At 49.1% G+C, this 23,356-nt stretch overlaps 1 protein-coding gene across 1 annotated transcript; it reads left to right on the top strand.

Annotated features, from left to right (window-relative positions):
• The first annotated feature begins 1,621 nt into the window (after positions 1-1,621).
• Positions 1,622-22,447, top strand: LOC107650378 (mucin-19-like). Its single transcript, XM_056820564.1, has 6 exons — positions 1,622-6,925; positions 10,339-12,900; positions 13,395-13,487; positions 17,254-17,367; positions 18,778-21,720; positions 22,308-22,447. The coding sequence occupies exons 1-6, from the start codon at positions 1,633-1,635 to the stop codon at positions 22,430-22,432; spliced, it is 11,130 nt and encodes a 3,709-aa protein (XP_056676542.1). The 5' UTR covers positions 1,622-1,632; the 3' UTR covers positions 22,433-22,447.
• Positions 22,448-23,356: the final 909 nt, after the last annotated feature.

Here is a 23,356-nt window from a genome sequence, read left to right as displayed (position 1 = left end):
TCCTCATGGGAGATTGAGTTTTCCCTACAGCCAATGACAGCTGCTGTCATACTTGGTGAAGCATTGGTCTTACCTAGGTTTCTGCTTTCTGCTCTTTGGTAATGTGATACTGAATCATGGCTAGAGGTGGCAAAGAAGGCTGTGAAAGGAAAGTTTGGCATCGTATTATAGCTGTCTCCCTGGCTCCCCCCTGCAGTGGCCCGAAGAGAAGTTTGCTTTCCTTCCCCTGCCAGCTTCTTCCATTTGGAGTATCCTATGTGTAAGAGTACTCTCAGGTATCAAAGGAGAAATGGGACCTTGGAGACTGTTTTACTTCAACCCTCCTCAGTTTATAGATGAGAATAATAATATTGAGAGCAATAAGGTGGTTCCCCTGTTACTACACGTGGATCACACATTTAGTTAAGTGGCTGGCACATAGGCCTTATCTAATAAATGCTTGGAGTGTCAAAAGCTAAATTAAAACCCAAGTCTTTCTGACTCTCTAGCTGACTATTTTGGCTCTCTGAAGTGTCACATTTGTAGCTCACTCCCCAGTGCAGTTAGAATCAGATCAAAATATAATTGGGAAAGGGGAAGGTAGGTGGCTCAGTGGATAGAGAGCCAGGCTTGGAGATGGGAAGTCCTGGGTTCAAATCTGGCCTGACTGTGTGACCCTGGGCCAGTCACTTAACCCTACTGTTAATACTCTTCTGCCTTGGAAATGATACCTAGTATCAATTCTAATACTGAGGATAAGGGCTTATTAAACATTTAATTAGGAAATACTTAAGAAAAATGAATAAAAATACAATATATGGTTACAGATATCAATATTTTCCAAGTCTATTTCTATTTGAGTTTGATGCTGCTGCCACTGTAACAGGTTCCCTCACTCATCTGGTTAAATGGTATGAGTTGCCACAGATCACCATGGAAGAGTCAGAATTTGAATCCAGGATAAGTTTAAGGCTAGTGCCACTGTATTATGGGAAACTGGAATATTCCTGTCTTACAGGAAGGAAACAGGAACCATGGTTGGAATAGTTTTCCAGGTATTCCCCTTGCCCCTACTCCCACATAGTCCCAGGCCTATGTAGCAGGAGGCACCATGGCTACATCTCCTATGACCAAAGAATTCTGGGAGTCCTCTAGCATCTCCGTGATTGGCTCCTTGGAGGGAGCTTCTATTTCAAACACTCCACCAGTGGCGGTTGTCATGGAGACGGCTTCTGGCCTTGCTGCCATTAAGTCCACCAGCCTCACTGGGCCTACTGCTACAGACAGCCCGAGGAGAAAGACACCTACAGGAACCACCTCTCCACGTGAGACATCACCAGAAATTGTGACCCAGGGCGCCAGGAACACCTCCGCCTCTCCAATCCCACTTGAGCCTCCCAGCGGCCCAGGTTCAAGTGCTCCTTCCAAGACGGCCCTGCCGAGGACAGTTTCTCCTCCCACACCTCGAACGGGCACAACTACTGGTGAGGATCCTGGCCCAGCACAAACTCCACAGCCCACTGTCGGTTCTGTCCCCACAGTTGTTTTACCTTTAGAGACAGGATTCAGTCACTTTGTTCCTCTGTGCTCACCTCCTGTAGCCCTCAGTGCTAACGTCATAGGGGGAGCCCCCCGTTGGACTCCCTGATTACTATGTCTACCTCCAAAGAGAGGGCAGGCACCCAGAGAGGGAAAGAAGTCAGGAGAGCCATCCTATCGGCAATTACTGGACGGGAGACAGTCAGAATTGTGCCATCTGAGAGTGTGGCAGGATCGAGCGTTTCCTCTCAGCTCACACACGTACAGGTCAACACCCAGCCAAGGCAGCCTGCGACCAGAGATGGCACAGCCATTCCATGGCCTCCTTCCACAGCTGAATCTGTCACTAGATTAGAAAACATAAGCCATGCTTGGCAACAGACACCAGATGCGACTTCCATGACAGAGATGAAGGGTTCAGTTATTCTTAGGACTAAAAGCGTAAGTCGGCTCCCAGAAGTCAGGGACCCTAATGCCAGCCCAACCACTTTGCCTCCCAGTACAGAAGCAGGGGCCAGCAGGGTCACGCCTTTGCCGACTCCCTGGGCTCAGGTTCCAGCATCCTCAGACCTTCCACGGGGAGTTGGAGTTCCAGACATATTGATTGCGCTTCCTGGCACGGATGCAGCGGAGACTCCTTTGAATGACATGTTTTTCACTGTTGTAGCCCCAGAGATCGGTCCTTCCAATGTCAGAGGACAAAGGTTTGATCCAGTGTTGCCACAAGGGTCACCTGCCCTCAGAGACAGGCCTGAGAGTCCAAATAGATTAGCTTCCATGTCCATCGAGTCTCCCAGTGACACCAGAGTAGATGTGCACATGGCGACATCCACAGACGACACAGAGAGTAGTGCCTCAGTGATGAGCGTCTCATTCGCAGATGACTGGAAATCCAGAAGAGAATCCGAAAAGTCCGCGGATACCCCCTGGCATAATGTGGCAGGCCCTTTTGAGATGATCAGTGAAATGGGGGCGAGTAGCACCTATCTTTCTACCCAGAGACCCTCCGTCACTGTGGACAATTGGATAGATTATGTCATGACAAAAGCACACGTAATGGAAGCCACTTCTAGAATGCTTAGTGCCAGTTCTGAAAAAGCAAACCTCCCTGACGATCCTGAAACCACAGACTTGATCGCCATCAGCAGAGATATAGTGAATTCAAGTTTGTCTTCTGTTACCTCGCTGATGGATGAAGAAATTGCATCACCCAGTGAATCAGATAGAGAACTCAATACAGCTAACCATAGGACCACTGACTCTTATCCTATCGCTGTTGGTCAGATGAGCCATCAGCTTTCATTTTCTGAAAAACAGCGCATGGCTAAGACTTTCAACTTTATTAATCATGGAGCCCCAAAATCTTCCATGGCACCTACCAGAACAACAGACACCACTACCAGCAGCTCTGTGCTCACACCTGGAGGAAGGGTAGCCATGCCAGGGCCCTCTCCTGGAACCTCACATCTTGCTATATCTGGGATAGATGCCAGTCGTTCTGTGCAGCAGTCTCGCATGGCAGCCCCTGTAAATTCTTCAGGGGTCACTAATGTAGAAGATATGAAGGTGGGTACCTCTAAGGTTGAAAGTGTAAGCCTGATCCCTAGCACCACAGGCAGCCATGCATCTCTTTTGCTCCCATATCACTCTAGACATTCAAGCATAGAGTCACAGAGTAGTTTGCCCGGTCTCTGGTCCATTTCTTCGTCTGATAGCTCATCTTCTAAACCACGGGATTTCCCAAAAATCCTGAAAACTGTATGGCCCGAAGATTACAAAGGGGTTTTGGTGACAGGGTCTGGTACCTTCTCTGAGCTCCCAGAAAAAGTCCACATTACAAATTTTTACCCCACCTCCCTGGAACAGATGACTTGTTCTTGGACTGAGAGGATGGCCTTGACCACTTTAAATCTCCCTACTATAAGAGAGGAAGTGAACTGCCCTACATCTCTCCTATCATCCCCTAAGTCCTCAGATAGCTCAATGACCATTGCCCTAACTTCAGACGAGACAGAGGAAGTTGCCTTTCCATATTTTGACTTGTTAGAGAACATCAGTCATGAGCAGACAGCCAGCTATCAGAAATCTATAGACACCACTATGGGCCACATACAGCCAAGTTTAGATATGGCCTCCACCAGTGCTCTGATTTCCCACGAAAGGAGCACAGGCAGTGTTCCAGACTCAGAGATCAAGAAAAATTTTCCTGCGACCTCTAATTCTATTGATACCAACCTTAACCTCAAGTCAGGTCATTCTTCATGGCTCAAAGGAGATTCAATTGTCTACATGACTCAGGATCACACCCCAAGTTCTACATCAAGGGCTGGTCTTGGAACAGGGACAGGGTCTTTGCTGGCATTGACGACAGAAGCATCCTCTCTGCCCAACCCTAGAGAAAACACAGTCAACCCAACATTTTCTAATACCACTGAAGTTATGACTCCCACCATGTCTGGAATAAGAGCCAGCTCTCCTCCGAATCCTTTCTTCACTTCATCAACTGCCACAGTTGCCTTGGGGGTTATGCCCAGTAAAAAAGAGGGGACTTCAGATCCCCTTAGTGCAAGTCTGATCCCTAGCACTAAGGTCACGGTCATCAGTCCAAGTTCTGTGCCTATATCCCATCCTGACCTCCAAAGCACAGGTGCAGAGGCTAGTGTAGCCACCCCACTGACCAATTGCCCATATGAAGTGTTGGCATCTTCAGACAATGAGATGGCAGGAACAGACCCATTCACAACAGCTGGTGGCTCCACTCTGGGGAAGACTTCTCCTGATGCTATTGCATATACAACCCCAGAGACCCACTCTGCCAGAGTCATGGGAACAAACCCTGCTCCAATGCCTGCTGGGGCATGTGCCATTTCTACTACCATGCCAGAGAATCTAGATGTCCAAGCAGGAAAGGGGCCAAAGGGGCCTAACTCGGCTGTTCTGCCTCCCACTGTTCTGAGTGATGTCCCAACTGGGCAGGCAACACCATCCACAGAACCCATGGTGGGTAGCGAGACACCTAGTGGTTTCTCTGAGCCAAGTGAAGTGCCCCATATCACTTGCCTGCACACCAACTCCAAAGCACATCTAGTCACTTCTTGGTCTGAAAGGACAATCTCCTTAGACCTTCCCATTTTAAGTGAGGACATAAACTACTCCATCTCTATGGGTTCCTCAAAATCCACTTCCATGGCTCCTGGGCCAGCTACAAGGGCCAGCCTTGGAGCAGAGTATAAGACTCTAACCCCTACCGTGTCAAAGCCTAGCCTTGGAGCAAAGGCATGTTTGACCCTGGAGCCAACTACGGTAGCAGTCGATGCCTCTGCTGCCAGCAGCTCCTTGCCTGCTACTAGAGATAGCCCAGTTGTTTCTTGGCCTTCTAGTGCAGCAGAAGCCACAGTTGTCACTGTGATTTATACTGACACCAACCCTACTTGGTCAGAGATCCTCACTCCATTAGCCTCATCAGAAGTCACTCCTGTGGCCGAGGAGATGAACTCTGAAGTCCTTGGGGTTGAAAGTTCAAGTCTGATCCCTATCAGCAAGAAGGCAGACATTATATATACTTCTCCTGGGCCCTCCCCACATCCTGAACCTCCAAATGCAAGGGCAGAGACTAGCCTAGTTGCCCTTCCAGCCGCATCCTCTTCTGAAGCTTTAATCGAGGATGGAGCGGCCAACCCGTTAGTTGTACCTTTTGTCCCAACACCTGTAGGGATGCTTTCTTATTGGAGAACACATGCAGGTGCTCAGCTGAATTCAACCAAAGTCCTAGGCAGGGCCTCAGCTTCCACCCTGACCCTAGCCTTATCCACTGCCACAGAAAGGCTGGATGCCAGGATAGGAAGAGAGCTCAGCTCTATGGCCTTGCCTATCTCTGCTCTGAGTGACCTCCAGACAGCTGGCACATCTGCAGATCCACCAAGAGGGAGTGCCACATGGTCCAGTTCTTTCTTTGAGCTCACAGAAATGCCCCAGGTCATTCAAATAGCACACCCCAGCTCTGAGATGCACCTGGCTACTCCTTGGTTTGAAAGAACCAGTCTAACAAACATCCGGCGATATTCTGTGTCTGCCCCTACATCCTCCACCACTGTGGATTTCAGGGCTCTCTTGGAAGTACTGAGGAAGGAAGCTCCCTCTCCATCCACTGGCCCCGCAGAGACCACAGCTTCTGAGCAGGCTCCTAGCTCTGCAGGACTTCTGGCCACCACTGGAAGTTTGACTAGAGAGAGAACCAGATGGTCGAATCCAAGTGCATCATTAATAATCTCCCAAGTGGCTGTGGCCAGTTCAGAGGGCAGCATTCCAAACTTGGGGAACACCATAGGTTCCCTTAGGACTTCATCCTCACCTCAGAGTAGAGCTGGCCTTTGGATCAGTCCTACTGAAAGACACAGGAAGGGTTCAGTCAGCAACACAAACCTAAGCTACCCTCCAGGTGCTCGAGAGTGCAATCTTGCAACAAGGATCCACTCATCTCTGTCACTGACCACAACACTTGATGCTTCCAGCACGAGCAGCTCTGAGGCCAACACTGGAAAGAGCCCTGTCATCCCTTGTTCCCCGACCACAGCTCAAGTCGCCACGAATACTACAGGTGCTGGCCTTCCTGTGGCACAGGGCCTCATTCCACCAACCCCTTCCATCTTGTTGGTTTTTTCAAGGGATGGGGAGCCGGGCTCATCTGCCTCTGCGACAGATAGCTTACACCCAGGCCCTGGGAGCCAACTCACACATTTTGCTCACCAATCTGGCCTTCCAAACGCAGGAGGGGGAGGGCAGACCAGCATGGCCTCCCACTTGACCATATCTTTCCTGGAAATTCTGTCCTTAGACAATGTGATCCTCCAGCCAGGTTCATCAGTCACAACTCTTCACTCTATGGCTTCTAGGAGCCCAGAGAACAGCTCAGCTCTCCCTCTGGCAGCTTTGTTTCCTGTGGCTACAGCCAAAGGCACCTTAGCCAATGCCACGGCAGAGAGCCCTATAGCGGCGTTCTCTGCAAATTCCACCCCTGCCACCACTGGTGGATCAGCAGTGGTCACTCTGGGCCTGACCCCTTCAGTCCTTACAGGACATGACCCTACCGGTCGTGAGTGGACACTGACTGTTGGCTTGACACCTGGAGCTATCTCTGGCTCAGGAACTGATACCAGCTCAGTGGCCTCTCCTCTCGCAAGGCTGTCTGGTCTCACAGCAGCATTGGCACCAGGAATAGATGCCCAAAGGTCTGTAGGGGAGAGCACATCCTCCCTGAACCGAGGTGTAGGGACCAGCAGTTCTGTAAGTTGGACCTCATCCCCGTGGAATACCTCGTCTTCCATCAGCCTAGATACAGAGTCAGGGACAGGATGCCCCATTTTTTCAGCACCAGGGAGCTTCCCTGCCTTGGTGGTCGCCACTTTTGGTGAGTCTGTACCTTCCTTGGGGCCCTCCATAGACAAAGGGATCCATAGCTGGTGGGGCCCGTCAAGCCCAAACCCAATCTCTTCCACTAGCCTTTATTGCCCCTGTATCCTGGACAAATATAGCTTTCTATGACTCTGCTTTTTCATGGAGGAGGGAGGGGAGTGAAGAGGGGGATAAGGGAGGGGATTCATATCACTGACTGAGGCAGAGGTGGGGTGGTATATTGGATACAGGGCTCACTCCAGGGTCAGGAAGACTTGGATTCATATCTCACTTCTGATGTTTACTAGCTGTTTTACTATAGGCAAGACACCTAACCTACCTGAACCTCAGTTTCTTCATCTGTAAAGTGGGGATAAAAATAACCAGCTTCAGAGGGTTGAGACGACATGTAATTCTAAGCAGCATATATACATGCCATTGTTGTTACAAGCTTAGAGAAGGGTTCATCAGAAATACTCCACTTAGTGGTCACTTATTTGATGGATGGGACACACACGGTATGGACAAGAACCTTGTCTTCTGTGGATACTCTAGCTACAGAGAGTAATGTTCCTGAAGCAGGAACAGGCTCTGCCCTTTCATACACCTTCACCCTATTGATAAGTAAGTAGCCACTGGGTGGTGTGGTGGAGAGAGCTTGAGACTTTGGAGTCAGGAAGAGCTGAGTTTGAATCCTACTGTCTCAATTTCCTGATCTGTCCTGATCTGCCTTCACAGGGATGTTGGGACATATACCACGTAAAACGCTTTGCAAATGCTTGCTATTATTAATGTCATGACTAGTTTTTCCTTTGGGGGCTTGGCTGTGCCCAGAGAAAGTGGAGGTGGGCTATGTCCTAGGAGGTTAGAGCTACCTAGAGAGACAGTGTTCCTTCCTTTGGCAAACTTCTCCTGGGGACTGTTTTGGTCCACTTTGGGGCTCTGGTTTCAGGCCTTGGTGGTGACCCAGACCTCCCAGCCATGTCTATCCCTTTGCATACTCCCACAGAGGATAACCTCCTCCTGATCCTTATATTGAAATGACTTTTCTCCCTCTCTTAAATGTTTTATTCATCCCCTTTTACATTGCTGTCACTTCCCTATATAGTCTCCAGCCAACAGAGCCCACTTGGAGCAAAAAAAGGTCATGGAAGCAAAACAAACAGGTACAGCGACCATACCTGGCAGTGTAGCCTCCTTTGACACCTCTGTTGAGAGAAGAGCCATTTGCTTGATTGGCCCTTTGGAGTCAGGATTGATCATAGCACTAATCTGAGTCCTGATGTCGCTCAATGCAGAGATCCTTCAGCTGGAGTCAAGTGAATGAAAAAATGTGTTTTTTGAGAACTGTATTTCTTTACTTTTGTAATCGTTTGTATTTTATTTTATGCATTAAACTACAATGCTGAGAAGGGGATGGGGCCATAGGATTTACCAGAGAGACTGCCAAAGGGCCCTGACAAAAAAAGGCTAAGAATCTGCTTTAAAATATTGTTGTTCCAGGGGGCAGCTTGGTGGTTCAGTGGATAGAGAGCCAGGCCTAGAGATGGGAAGTTCTGAGTTCAAATCTGGATTCAGACACTTCCTAGCTGTGTGACCCTGGGCAAGTCACTTAACCCCCCCATTGTCCAGCCCTTACTGCTCTTCTGCCTTGGAACCAAAACATAGAGTATTGATTCTAAGATGGAAGGTGAGAGTTTATTTTATTAAGTAATATTACATGTTCTAGGTATATAACTTGCCTTTGGAGTCATTGCCTCTTGGGGAAGTGTATTTTTCTTCAAGACCTTCACATGTCTGCCTGAATCTGGTGTCCTTCCCCATTCTAGTCTGTAGGCACAGTACTCTCCCCAAATATCCCGGGTTTTTTGGCATAGCTGAATCAACTAGTGGCCCTTTGGAACTCATGACCACATTTGATCCTCTGGGTAAGGATCCCATTTCTAGAGCAAGGAGGCCCCCTGAGACTGGCCAGTCCACCTTCCTTTTCTTACTGAGGGGTCAACCAAGTTCCAGAGAAGTGAATTGATTTACTGAAGGCCTGCTTCCTTTCTCTGTCCCTTAGACTGATCAGATCAGGACAAAAGCCCTTCTCTCTGGGAGTATGTGTTAATTTTCCCCTTTCGTTCACATTTCCTTCATTTGTCTGGAATTTTATTGGAATGGACAGGTTTAGAAATGGTGATAGATTGTAACCTCTCAGACTCTGGTGCTGTTGAATAGCTTTAAAAAGAACATTTTATTGGTTCCCATTTATATGTACATACAATTTTTAAAATACATTTTCTTTTCTTTTTTCCCCAAATCCCTTACCTTCTGTTTTAGAATCAACATATTAAGTATCATTTACAAGGCAGAAGAGTGGTGAGAGCTAGGCAATGGGGGTCAAGTGACTTGCCCAGGGTCACACAGCTGGGAAGTATCTGAGGCCAGATTTGAACCCAGGACCTCCCATCTCTAGACCTGACTCTCAGTCCACTGAGCTACCCAGCTGCTGGCCTCTTTAACATTACATTTTCCAAAACTTTGAGATCCAGATTTCTCTTCCTTCCTTCCCTTTCCTCCCTGCTTCCTGAGTTGGCAAGCAATTTGTTCTAGGTTATATGTGTGTGTTCACACAAAACAAAGGTTGAATAATTTGGGACCAGTAGCGAATTTGTAAAGATACCACCTGACTTCTTTGGACTCTCCCAGTTAACATTGGAGAACATAGATTGTCTCCAACTATGGTTTCCTCTCCCATCTTTACTCTTTAATGCATACAGCACAGGAACAGAAGCTGGGCTTGGGTCATCTCTGTCCCACAAGCCTCTGTGGGGTCAAGGACTTTCCAATATTTAGACTTTGCTAAATCTTAGTGACTCTTGCAAAGGGACCTTGCTTCCTTAGGGGAGCAACTCATAGGTCAATATGACAACCTCATGAAGTAACTTTGCATTCTAAGACTACTCATAACATCATAGATCATAGATTTTGTGCTAGAAGAAATCTTGGAGATTATCAAATCCAACCCCTCACTTTACAGATGAGAAAGCTGAGATCAAGAGAGGTTAAGGAAATTTGTCCAAAGTCATAGATGTAGCAAATAGCAGGAGCTGAGTTTTGAACTTGGGTCCCCTGACTCCAAATCCCAAAGGTGCTTTTTGTTTTTCAGAGAAAAAGTAAACTTGAGACCCTCATGAAGTACCTACTGTGTGCTAAAGAGAAAAAAGTTTTGGGGTTTAGGGGGTATGCCTGGAGAGGCAGCAGCTAGTAGTGGGGAGGGGTTGTTGCTAACTAAATCCTACCCTTTTGCTCTTCCCAACCAATCAACTACTTGGTCACTGGGCTGTCTAGTAGGGGCACCTCACTACAGGGTTTGTAAGCAGAGAACTTGGGAACCTTCCAGGTTGCCTAAGATGGGTTCCACTTTGGATGCTTCTTTTCCAGAGATCTCAACAGAGGAAGTAAGTGGGCAGATAGCTTCTGGCTCAGCCACTCTTCAGGCTACCAACCTCCTTGATTCCACCTCTTCAATTAGCCATGAGTTTGGGATACCCACAGAAACCACCTCACCTCTGGCAGGAGCCACCATGCCAGCTGAGACATCTGTTCAAGTGACCATAAGACATGAAGACCTTCCTCATACCTCATTTGAGCCCACAGCTGCTCCAGGTTCCAGTACTTCTTTAGAGACCAGCATACTTGAGATAGTTTCCTCTACTCTCTCTGCAGCCACCCCAACAGCAGGCAAGACCACTGGGGAGATCCTTCCCACAGTTCCTACTCCATGGCCTACTCTAGTTGATTCCTCATACACAAAAGTTTTTGGTGGAGGGGCAGGAACAAGCCCTAAAGTCATGTGGATGCAACCAACTTCAACTCAGATGAAAACCATGTCTCTGACAGCAGAGGGGTCCAAGCCCCAGGCAAGAACTGAACTAGGCTCCTCTCACCTGGTTCCCATCACCCTGAGTGATGTCCCAACAGCTGTTGGAGGAGACATGGGCACAACTGTGCCATTTACAGACATGACAACTGAAGATATGACAACGATCTCACCTGGCACCTTCACCAAGCCTGTAGACACATTGAGCATCATTCAAAGTCCACATACTAGCTCCTTAGACCCTTCATCCATTCCCTGGTCTGAGAGAATGACCTCCTTGAGTACAAGAAAGGTGAGCCACTCCATGGCTCTCCTTGGGCCCTCTGGCTCATCTGATACCACATCAGGGTCACAGACAAGCAAAGAGACCGCTCCATCTACTGTCCTCACTGAGACCCCAGCTGATCAGGGGGCAGCTAGCCCAATTTTTACCACCAGTGAAAAAACACAGAAAAGTACAAGTGTGAGCTCCGTAACTCCTCTGGTGACCAAGGCAAGAATAGCAGGTAGAACTCCAGACCTAGCCACCAGCTCACTATTATTCTCAGGAACCTCTGACCCCACTGAGGCCAGAACCAGTCTTGTGACAAGTTCTAACAAAATTTCCAGCCCAGAATCATCTGCAGATACAGGGACAGACCTGTTTTTTGGCACCTCCAGGAAGATAGAGGAGGGAAGACAAGAGAAAGAAGGTATCTCTCCAACTATTTCTTCCACAGAGACCATCACTCCTGAAAAAGTGACAAGCTCCATGGGATCTGTAGCCATCACTCCAAGCAGTTTTGGTTCTAGGGCACCCACAGGAGCCACCTCACCTCTGGCAGGAGCCACCATGCCAGCTGAGACATCTGTTCAAGTGACCATAAGACATGAAGACCTTCCTCATACCCCATTTGAGCCCACAGCTGCTCCAGGTTCCAGTACTTCTTTAGAGACCAGCATACTTGAGACAGTTTCCTCTACTCTCTCTGCAGCCACCCCAACAGCAGGCAAGACTACTGGGGAGATCCTTCCCACAGTTCCTACTCCATGGCCTACTCTAGTTGATTCCTCATACTCAAAAGTTTTCGGTGGAGGGGCAGGAACAAGCCCTAAAGTCATGTGGATGCAACCAACTTCAACTCAGATGAAAACCATGTCTCTGACAGCAGAGGGGTCCAAGCCCCAGGCAAGAACTGAACTAGGCTCCTCTCACCTGGTTCCCATCACCCTGAGTGATGTCCCAACAGCTGTTGGAGGAGACATGGGCACAACTGTGCCATTTACAGACATGACAACTGAAGATATGACAACGATCTCACCTGGCACCTTCACCAAGCCTGTAGACACATTGAGCATCATTCAAAGTCCACATACTAGCTCCTTAGACCCTTCATCCATTCCCTGGTCTGAGAGAATGACCTCCTTGAGTACAAGAAAGGTGAGCCACTCCATGGCTCTCCTTGGGCCCTCTGGCTCATCTGATACCACATCAGGGTCACAGACAAGCAAAGAGACCGCTCCATCTACTGTCCTCACTGAGACCCCAGCTGATCAGGGGGCAGCTAGCCCAATTTTTACCACCAGTGAAAAAACACAGAAAAGTACAAGTGTACCCTCTAAAACCTCACTGGTGGTGAAGGAAGGAATAACAGGCTCAGAGACCAGTACGGAATTCACTGATTCCTATGCTAAGGTTCTGGGAAGAGAAGTGAGTGCCATCCCTAGCAATATCTGGTCAAGTTCAAGTTTGACCTCCATCAGCACTTTGGTGGAAGAGTCACATACATCACTCAGTGCTCCAGACACAGACACCAGTCCAATTTCCTCTAAGACCTCTGTCTCTGTTGACACCAGTGCCAGTTTCAGGATAAGTCCTTCTGGAGGATACAGTACAGCTGTGGACATAGCTCTCACCCACACCCTGGTATCAACCACAGCTCCAGCTAAAGCTTCTATGACTATTGAATCAGAGACTGTGCCAGGGGTAACGTCACCTCTAGAAGCTTCAGTTTTCACTTCTGGGATGCAGGATGTATGGATGTCACCATCGTTCTCTTCAGAGACCATGGCTAAAGTGGGCAGCACCCCGAGGGCAGATACAGTCACTGCTCCCTTTCCTACTGACTCCACCCCTTTTACAAGTAAGCTTCCACTTTTGCTTTCTGTTCAGAGATATTATTAGGTCCTTTGGGAGGGGATGGTGGGCTCTGTACTGAGAGGTGTGAACTATACCATTGAAAAGGAAAGCATTTTCTACCCCTGGCATCCCTCTCTCCAGATCTCTATTTCAGGCCACCTTGAGGCCTAGACTTCAGGGATTTTACCTAGCTGGTTGCTTTCCTTGGTGGGTGACTATATTGTTCTTGCATTCAAATGACTCTTCTTACTCTTTGGTGGAGAAGAAATTTTATTCTTATCAGGTCTGAGGGTAAGTATGGTATTATTCAAAAATGAGCCTGGGCTTTGGAGAGTTCCCTAGTGCCAAAAATCAAGGGAAGAAATGAGAAAATGAGTACTAAGTATATAACTCCCCAGTGGAATAAATATTATAGGACCCAGGTTGTTTTCCCTCATGTTTTCCTAGGTATCAGCCTCAAAACTTAACCACGAGCCCTGCTCTCATTCCTTCCTGCAGGTAGTGATGCTGGCATGGTGCTTATCACATCTGCCCCCATCCATGGAGCAACAGGAAACCCTCCAGCCCTCACATCTACCTTTGATCCAGTAGGTAAGTAAAAAGCCTTTTTTTCTGGATGTTCATCTTACCTAGGTCTTGTTTCCTTCCTTTGAAGATGATACATATTCATTTTTAGAGACTGAAAAGAAGATTCTGAGAGGCTACTTTGGTGTTAGTCTATGGAGGCCCAAAAGTTTGGGTCCTTCAATTTTCTTTCTAAATCTCTCCTCAGGCCACCAGCTTCCCACCTGTGGGTAGTTTGCTCTTCTCTGTCATCTTCAGAAGAAAAGACCTGCTTAGAACCAGGATACATGCCCCTCTAGGCACACTGATCAGAGTAGGAATGATGGAGAACCCTTCCCTTGGTGGGGGCTTCCATGCTGTGTCTCTTGACTTGTACTCTTCAATTGTGTCTTGGATTCAGGTGGAAGGGAACAGATATTTGTGTGTATTTCCTCTCCCTCACATTCTTCCCCTTCTCCTGTCCTTGTCCTCGTCCTGCCTTGTCCTTTCCTTTCTTCTCTCCTTTTTTGTCTTCTCTTTTCTTCTCACTCCCCCACTATCCTCCCTTCTCCTTACCTCTTCTCTCTCTTTCTTAATTGGATGCTGGAAATCCCCCAAAGTATTGGGTGGCCTCTATAAGGGACCCTGATTTTGTTGCTTAGAACAAGGACTATACAACATACCATCAAAAGATTTAGAGAGGGTCAGTTTTGGTTCTTTTCTGATTGTAGCTGCAGTCTGGAAGTTGAAGGGAACCTCAGCTATACATTGTACCTTTGGGTCATATTTTGTTCCCTCAAGACTCAGATGGTTTAGGGGATTTCCAGGATTTAGCAGACATCTATGCCTGACATGGATAAATGACTGGTACAAGATGGGGAGCTCAGGCTGGTGAAAAAAATTATATGTGCCAGGCTCTAAAGAACAGAAGGAGCTACAGGGATTTACCATTGTCTGCACTGAGGGAAGGGCCAAACTTAGGAGAGAAGAATAACTAAATACCCAAGGGTAACTGAGCCCAAACCTTTCATATGTGCCAACCAACAACTTCTACTCACAGGCTGATCCAATAATTGGAGCAGTGTCAGGAGGGGCCATAGAGGAAACTCAAACAAGAAGAGAGTCCACAGAGTCCACAAAAGTCTCTGTCATAGGATCCAGTGTTGGAGTTCTAATGTTGCAGACCCCAGGGGAAACATGGTCCACAGAGACAGCCTCTGATTCAACCTCTCTTCAGGCCACTAGTTCAGCAATCAGTGACTCTTTCCATACAGGGAAATTTCTTGCAAGGATAGAATATCTTCCATTGGCTCCCTTAGTAGGACAGGGGTTGGATAATTCTATTATTCTCTTAATCCCCTCTTCCTATCTGGGCATCATGAATGGGGAGCAGAGGACAGATACTACCTCTCCATCTCCAGTTCCAAAAAGAAGCTTGTATCCTGAGAAAGGGGCTAGCCTCCTGGATTATACTAAAGGCTTATTCCCCACTACCAGAACACAGTCCAGCACAGATGTGCCCACCTCATCCATGCTCATGATGTAGCCAAGTTCACAAGGAAATCTACAAGACTCAGAGACCAGCATGGATCCATATAACTTCTTATTGTCTCCTAAGACCATAGTTGGCCAACTCACAAGTCCAAGTGGAGGGCTCACAACTGGCTCAACTGTGGATATCACCTTATCTTATAGCTCAGGTGTTAAAAGAGATCACTCTTGGGGCAGAGGCATTCTTTCCCCTGAATCCCACAATAGTACCTGAAGCCTCCCCACAGGATATCTCTAGCTGGCACTGAAGAAAGTACAATTGTATCATGGTTCTCAACCACACTTAAAGCTATGAATGTTCAAAATATTGCTCTCAACTGGCTGTGAACCCTCACCCCAGTCACCCCAGAAGTCACCCTGGAAGTATAAGAATTTAAATTCAAGTTTTAATGCTAATATGAAAGTTCTAAAGTAATATTTTGGTTGCCCAATTTAAAAATAAAAATTTAAAAATATTAAAAATATTAAGTCAAAATGAATTTTAGCAGCTTTATTTAAAAAGAGGTAGAAAGAGTGAAAGTGGAAAAATGTAAGAAGAAGGTAGAGAATAGTCTAGCCTACCACTCTGAATGCTGCTCTGGTGTCTGATTCAGCCCCGGAAGCGCTTGATAATCTTCAGCCAGAGGACCTGTTGGTGTCTTCAGCAAGGGTTCCACCAATGCAGCCTCTTCCATGAAATGAAGGCTACTATTCGTCCAACAAGCTGATGCAGGATCCAGGGGAAAAGTCTCCTCCTTCAGTCCAACTCATTGATGCAGAATGTCCAAAGATGAACTCCAAAGAAGAAGTTCAAAGGAGAAGTCCAAAGGAGAAGTCCCTTGGACAGGAAGTTCAGGACTTTTTATAGTCCTTTTCCCACATCACTTCCTGTCCCTTCTCCACTTTAAGGGAACAAATTACAGTCTTTAAATTTGCCTAGCACTGCTCAGGGGTGGGGGTGGCAGTAGCCTTTGGAGGTGTGAACTTACTCTAGTAAGTGACTTGGGAATTATCTTACTTAGTGTTAAGTAGGGGTGCTTTGAGTTCTTGATTTGTTTAGCTAAAAATAGGCAAGGGGAGAGTTAATCCTATCTTCACAGAAGCCTCTTCAGGAAGTATCCCCATGGCTGAGGACATAGATTTATCTGTGCCAGGGTCTGAGGGGATAAGTCTAACTCCCAGAAGCAAAGCTGTAGATACTTCTGACCTTCCCTGCTTCTGTTTGGCATCCTAAACTTCTAAGCAGAAGAGGAGACATGAGCCCATCTGTACCAATGACCACATCCTTGCTTCTGCTGACAACATCTTCCAACACCAGTGCTAGGTTAGACCAGGTTAATCGTCCACAATTGTAACTCTAGGAGTCACTCCATATTCAACAGGTATACAGGCAGGTATGGTCATATTCCTCTCCCTACCAAGTTCCCCACCCATAGTGGCCATCACTTTCCAAAAAGATACATTCTCTGCTGAAGTTTGGGCTCCTCCAACCATCTTTACTTTGTTCATTATTAAAGCTTCAGAATCTGCTTCCCTTGCAAATGAATCTTGTTAGGCTTGATGAAAAAGTTGAGTTGAGCCCTGAAAACTGAAGAAACCATTTGTATGCAATAAGGCATTCTCTGCATATCTTGCCCTCTTCTGGGATTCTATCTGGGGCAACTGGAGAGCCTTAGCTTAAATTCAATTTATTACATTGCTTGGTGGACTCCAGCTAGGTCTTTCTTTCCTCCTCTTTGGAACTCAGTTTTATACTCTTCCAAACTTGCACAGAGGATGGTCTTCTAGTCCTTAGTATGTATTTACACTTTGCTTTCTCTTGGCTGAAATTACATGTCCTCGATCTGGTCATATGCTTTAGGTATAATAAAGAACTTGGCTGTGGAGGGGGACACTGGAATCAGTGTAAGGAAGAGAAGAAGTGATCAAAGACACAAATTATCTGTATGAACTTCTGGGCACTGTTGTTCAGTGGAGTCTGACACTTTTGACTCCATTTGGGGTTTTCTTGGCAAAGATATGGAGGGATTGGCCTTTCCTTGTCGAGGTCATTTTACAGATGAGGAAAGTGAGGCAAACAGAGTTAAATGTCTGGCCCAGGGTAACATATCTAATGTGATTTTAACTCAGGTTTTCCTTGCTCAAAGCCCAATGATCTATTTACAATGTACCACACAGCTGCCTAAAGATACTCATTTTGTTATGCTTCCTATCTGATGAGACTGTCCACAGCATACAGTAAATGCTTAATAAAAACTCACTGACTGACTTGATGTTTTTACAGGAATCAGCAAGAACTCTGGTCCTAGCACATATAGGGAAGACTTAATTGCAACAGAAAGCACAAGATCTCCAGTCAATAAACCCTCAGTGCTCACAACCAATGTCCACACTTCAGGTCAGTAGGAATCGCCAATCGCCAATGTCCTCTGGTGGACAGTTTCTTGTTTTCTTCTTTTTGGTGCTCTTAATCTCCTGGATATTTGTGGTGCTATTCATGGGTCTTGGGGACTTTGCATATGATTTCCAAATTCTGGGAACATTTAATTCTATCTTACTTTGTTTCTCAATTTGAAGACTTGTACTATCATTTCCAGTTACTTTGAGATTCTAATTATGGACACAATTCCATTGGAGGATATATGGGAATCAAAGTTGTATACATGGCATCTGTAGGATTCCATGTAGGGGAGTGCACGGTTACAAGGAGATATTATCTACCAGCTAGTCAAGGCTCATCTAGCAGTGGATTTGAGGATGTGCTGTGTGGTACTGAGAAGTCTCAGAGAACACGAGGAGGAATTAGGACAAGCCCAATAATAGACTCCAAATCTCCTAGTAGTGTGTTTCAGCAACAGAGGTGAGCTCTGACTCCATATCTGTGGCACAGAGTTTATTTTATGTTTTTATTTTTATTTTTTAAAACTTTTATTTAATTGATTAATTAAGAGAGTTTCCCCATGGTTACATGTTTTATGTTTTTTGCTCCCATCCTCCTACCCTCCTCACATAGCCAACTCAAAATTCCACTGGGTTTTATATGTGTCATAGATCAGGAATTATTTCCATATTATTTATATTTATAGTATGGTGATAGTTTAGTCTACATCCCCAATCATATCCCCCGCTACCCATGTGATCAAGCAGTTATTTTTCTTCTGTGTTTCTTCTCCCACAGTTCTTCCTCTGGATGTGTATAGTGTCCTTTCTCATAAGTCCCTCAGAATTGTTCTGGATCATTGCATTGCTGCTAGTAGAGAAGTCCATTACATGTGATTGTGTCACAGTGTATGTCTCTTTGTGTAATGTTCTGGTTCTGCTCCTTTGACTCTGCATAAAATCATGGAGGTCATTCCAGTTCACATGGAATTATTCCAGTTCATTATTCCTTTTAGTACTATAGTATTCCAACACCATCAAATAAAAAAAAATTTCCTTAGACAGCACCCAATTAAAAGACTTCTCCTCATTTTCTAATTTTTTGCCGCCAAGAAGAGCATGGCTGTGAAGGTTGTTTGCTTTATTATCTCTTTGGGGTACAAATCCAGCAATAATATCTAAGGTTCGAGGGGCAGGAAGACTTTTAAAGAAAGAAAGAGTGTTTTGAGAAAGGAGAATGCTTGCTCTGGAGGAGGAGTTGTCCACGGTGAGTGAGGGGAGGGAGAGTAAGCTAGTTGAGCTCGGGATGAGGAATATTAGGGAAGAGCAGGAAGGAGCCCTGCAGAGAGGAGATGGGGTGAAGGCCCAGGATCTCAGCCCCGTAGCCCGCTAGATTGCCCGATGTGTCCCAACCAATCACCTCTTTCAGACTACACAGGAGTTTCCAGCGTGAGCCCAATGGCAGCAGGGAGCAGGAATCCATCCCCTTGGAGCAGAGAGGACACGGAGCCCACTAGCCTCCCCGGGGCTGCATCGACCTTGGGAAATGCCCCTTTCAGGACCCCGGGACCCATCCTCTCCACAGACACACCTGCGGGCTCAGAGTCTGCTCAGACTGCCAGTCTCTTTGTGGGCTCGGCACCAGGTGGCCAGGCTGGAGAGACACCCCCGCCAAGCGTGTCTGCTGTGGGAGGCCATCCCACTGCAGGAGGGTCTGTGGGCCCTGGCTCTCTCCCACCTGCTGCCACAGCCTTTGAGTCTGAGGGCATGGCAGGCTCCAGCGTCCCCTTAGACAGCAGCCCTCGAAGGACCGTTTCCTCCTTTTTGCCCACGGCCACCTCGGCTGCCGCCACAGCAGCGATGTGGGAGCATGACACCACCAGGCCTCCTGAAAGGGGTCCAGGTGGCTCCTTCCATACCGAGATCCCTTCTTCAGGGAAAGGCATCAGCACCCCCCTTGCTCTGTCTCCTTCTGACTCGGGCTCCACTAGCAGAGTCCCCGGCGCGACCTCCCTTTCCCAGGGCACACAGACAGTGGCTTCCACCATCCCCGAGGAGTCAGAGGCCCAGACAGGGATGCCGGCCAGCTCGGTTGGTCTGACCACCCCTCCCCGGAGTCAGATCTCCAGTACCGAGGAGGCAGAGACAGCCACGGCTGCCCCTTCCCTGGGAGCCAGCCCAGGGCCAGTGGATGCGCCCACTGCCTTCCTTGTTTCCACGGGCCCTCTAGGAACCGCCATGGCCCCAGGAGGGAGCCCTAGTTCTAGGAGGACCCTGGAGACTTTGTGGACCGAGACAAGCAGCCCCTTTGCTTCTCCCAGCACGAGCCAGCAGAAGGGCGGTCCTCCTCCTGGGCTAGGGCCCTCTGGCTCCACGGGCACCCGGACACCTGTGGCCATGACTGAGCCGAGGAGCAGCGCTGTGGTCTCTTCATCTCCTGGCACAACGAGGACCCTGTATGCCACGGAGGGGACCAGCCTCCTGGCTTCTCGTGAAGGCTTCCTGGCGACGACTGACACGCAGAGCAGGCCCGATGGGACATCTCCCAGCATCCTCGTGGCTGGGTCAGTCTCAGCAGGCAGCCCTCGAGGCTCAGAGAGCAGCATGCACTCAGAGAGTTCCTCAGTGTCTGCAGAGATGGCGGTTGGAGAGATCACGCTGCCCCCGGGGAGTTCCACCACTGCCTTTCCTGTGGACAGCCCCTCAACCCATGGCCCCAGAGTTCCAGTGATCAGTGCCAGAGCCGAGACGTCATCCCAGCCGGAGCCGGTGACGGTAGCCGAGTCGTCCCCTTCTCCTGTCTCAGGGACTGCCCCTGGTGAAAATGCAGCTGTGCCATGGCTTTCTACCCCAGCTGAGGCCCTGAGTGCCTTAAGCACAGGCCTCAATTGGCTGTGGACTCTCCCTGCAGCCAGTCCAGAAGCGTCCTCAGGGAGCAGCACCGTGGCTCTGGACAAGGTTTCAGCTGTGCCAGAGACCGAGGGGCCAAGCCTGGCTGCCAGCAGCATGGTCACAGACACGCTCCCTCCCTCTGCCACCTCTGCTCAGCATCCTGGCCACCCAAGTCCGGGAGGAGGGATTGGCTCCGCTGGCTCCCTGACCTCAGCCTGGTCCCCAGAGCCAACATCCTCCGACTCTGGCACTGGAGCCGCCTCTTCCTCTCCTCCAGATGTGAGCTCCTCTTTGGGGGTGACTCGAGCTGGCAGCGGGGCATTGCCGATGGACTCGCAGACCACAGACCTTCTCTCGTCGGCCACTGCACCAGCGTATGGCACATCAGCAGAGGCCACAAGGACTGTGACAGGAGGTGGCCCTCCAGGGGCATTGAGTCCAGGGCCCATTCCCAGCTTGGGAGACTCGATCACAGCCTCCTGGAAGGACTCAGCAGGCACGGGCAGGAGCTCTGTGTCTCCGGAGCTTACCCTGCCTGTTGTTTTGGGTAAGGACGCCTCCACAGGGTTCACAGCATCTGGTGGCCCATCCAGTCCTCCTCCAGGGACTGAGCTGCCAACCATGCCTGGCACCGAGTCGCCATCCTCACCTCTCGCAGTTGTGGAAGCCAGTTCTGCTTCTCCCCTTTCCTGGGGCCCGGGGGCCAGCCCTTCCCCCGCTTTCTCCCAGTCGACATCGGAGGACAAAGGAGGCTCCTTTCCGAGCGCCACCGAGCGCACGTCGGATGTCTCAGCCTCTGGGCCCACCGTGAGTTCAGAGAGTGTTGTTGCCACCTCGTCAGTGCCCAGCACAGAGGAGATTGGCTCTGGGTCCGCTGCCTCCCTGGGCACCAGACTTCCACTCTTGACTGGCGGGAACAGGGTTACGGGAACAGGGGCTCCAGGATCTACCCCGGAGCCCACAAGCCCTTGGCGTACAGGCCCGGCAGCAACACCAAGGCCCGGCCTGACCTTCGGCCCTGCCCGGACAGAGAGCACAGTGCCCGTGAGCACAGGTGCTGGCTCAGAGACACTTTCATCCAGCTCTGTGGGCAGCCAAACGATAGCACCAGACACCAGCATTGCCAGCCTTCCGGACCCCCTGGCGACTGAGGCCACCAGCTCTGCGTCTCTCCTTTCGCCAGAGACAGGTTCCCCGGGAAAACTCCATGTGCTGTCGAGCCTCAGCCCACACTCCCCTCCTGTGTTCACGCCGTCCTCGTCCCGGACCAGCCCCTCTTCTCCTGGGATGGCCCCTTTCTCTGGGTCAGAGCAGAACACAGAAGCAAGCGGGGCATTTGTGCCAGTTTCAGTTGCCACGGAGACTCTGTGGGCATCTGGCCCTTCCCCGTCCTGGTCCACACTGACAGCAGACATCCCTGGCCCAGCTGGTACAGCCTCTGGCTCAGGCCCTGCTCCTTCCACTTCATCCCAGTTCACAAGTAAGCAAGAACCCTTTTTTCCTCTATGGAGGCCCATTTGTGTGTGTGTGTGTGTGTGTGTGTGTGTGTGTGTGTGTGTGTGTGTGTGTGTGTGAGAGTGTGTGTGTGTGTGTGTGTGAGTGTGAGTGTGTGTGAGTCATTTGTGCCGTGAGGTAGGAAGAAGGGAAGTCTGTTTAGCAGGAGGCACCCCTTGGCCTCGGGCTTGCCTCTCAGAGTCCGTGTTTCTGTGCATTGGTGAGCCGTGTGTTGTGGCAGTCCCTCTAGTTGCCCTCCACTGTCCTCGGTGGTAGCCATGTCATGCTCGGGGCTGAAATGGCCCTTCCTGTCCTCTTTGTGGTCCAGAGCTTCAGCTGTGATGCATACATATGGGCTCTGGCGAGTGGGCATCGCAGTGGGGAAGGGGCTGTGCTGCACGGGGAGGGTTTGGCGTGAGAAAAGACCTCCGGATGGTCTGTGTGGAGGATCCCCCGTGAGACCTTAGGGCATCTCCTGCTGTTTCGTGTGTGAGAGGGCTCTCTGCTGTGGGGCGGTAAATGTTCCATCCATGTGTCCTGCGTGAGGGATTGACCGCCTCCCCTTTTTTGAAGGCATCAGTGAGAGCCTAGGTGCCAGCAGCCCCCCTGCAGACCTAACCTCCCATGAAGCCATCGCCACATCTGCAGCCAGTGAGGCCCTGGGGGCCTCCACCAGTGTCAGCACTTCAGGTCAGTAGGAGTCTGCCATCTGCTTATTGTGCTGGAGAAGCCTTCTCTGTGCTTGGTTTGTATCGCCTCCTCTTGGGGCCTCTCCATGTGGTGGATATGTGTTGGGCTATTCTTGGGTCCTGGGGACCTGGCTTAGGATTTTGCCCTTTCTGGGAACATTTTCATTCTGGCTTGCTTGGGGTCTCCCTTTGAAGTCTTTCCCTCCATGTCTGTCCCTTTGAGGTTGGAAGCGCAGACTCTGTTCCTTTGGAGCTGGACACGGACAAGCTTTGTCCATGGCATGTGTAGGATCCACCATTTTAGGTTGGTGCCCAGCGCCAAGTAGGTATCATCTGTCTGCCCGCCAGCCGAGGCTCATCCAAGAGGGCATTTGGGGATGCGCTGTGTGGCGCTGAGAAGCCACTGAGAGCATATGGAAGAGGGGTCGGGAAAAGCCCTCTGCTAGACTCCCAATCTCACAGTAGTGCATTTCAGCAGCAGAGGTGAGCTCTGACTCCACGTCTGTGGCCCAGAGCTTTTCCTTTTATATTTTTATTTATCTGTTTTCCAAATACGTTTCCATCTTCACATGATTCCTTTTCTTTCCCTTCCCTGCTCCGTCTCCCCTGCCAGAGCCAACAAGCAATTCCACTGGGCTGAAGAAATGGTACCATTTGATACCTTTTCCCATATTGTTCCTTTTTTCTCTCGAGCAAGCTTTGCAAAGCCAGACAGACTCCCAGCCATACACCCAGCTGTACAAGTGATGAGCGATAAGCCATACGTGTTCCTTTTGCCATTCTACTCGTAGGTTTTCCCCTCAATGTGGGTTGCATTCTTTCTCCTACGTCTTCAGGAGTGTCCTGGCTCTTTGCATTGCTCCTGGTAGCCACATCCATTACATTGGATAGTTCCATAGTGTCTGCCTCCCTGTGTACAAAGTTCTCTTGTTT

Source organism: Monodelphis domestica, chromosome 3 (assembly GCF_027887165.1).
Source record: "Monodelphis domestica isolate mMonDom1 chromosome 3, mMonDom1.pri, whole genome shotgun sequence".
Lineage (NCBI taxonomy): Eukaryota > Metazoa > Chordata > Mammalia > Didelphimorphia > Didelphidae > Monodelphis > Monodelphis domestica.
Note: the sequence above shows the minus strand (reverse complement) of the source record. Positions and strands in the feature narration are given on the sequence as shown.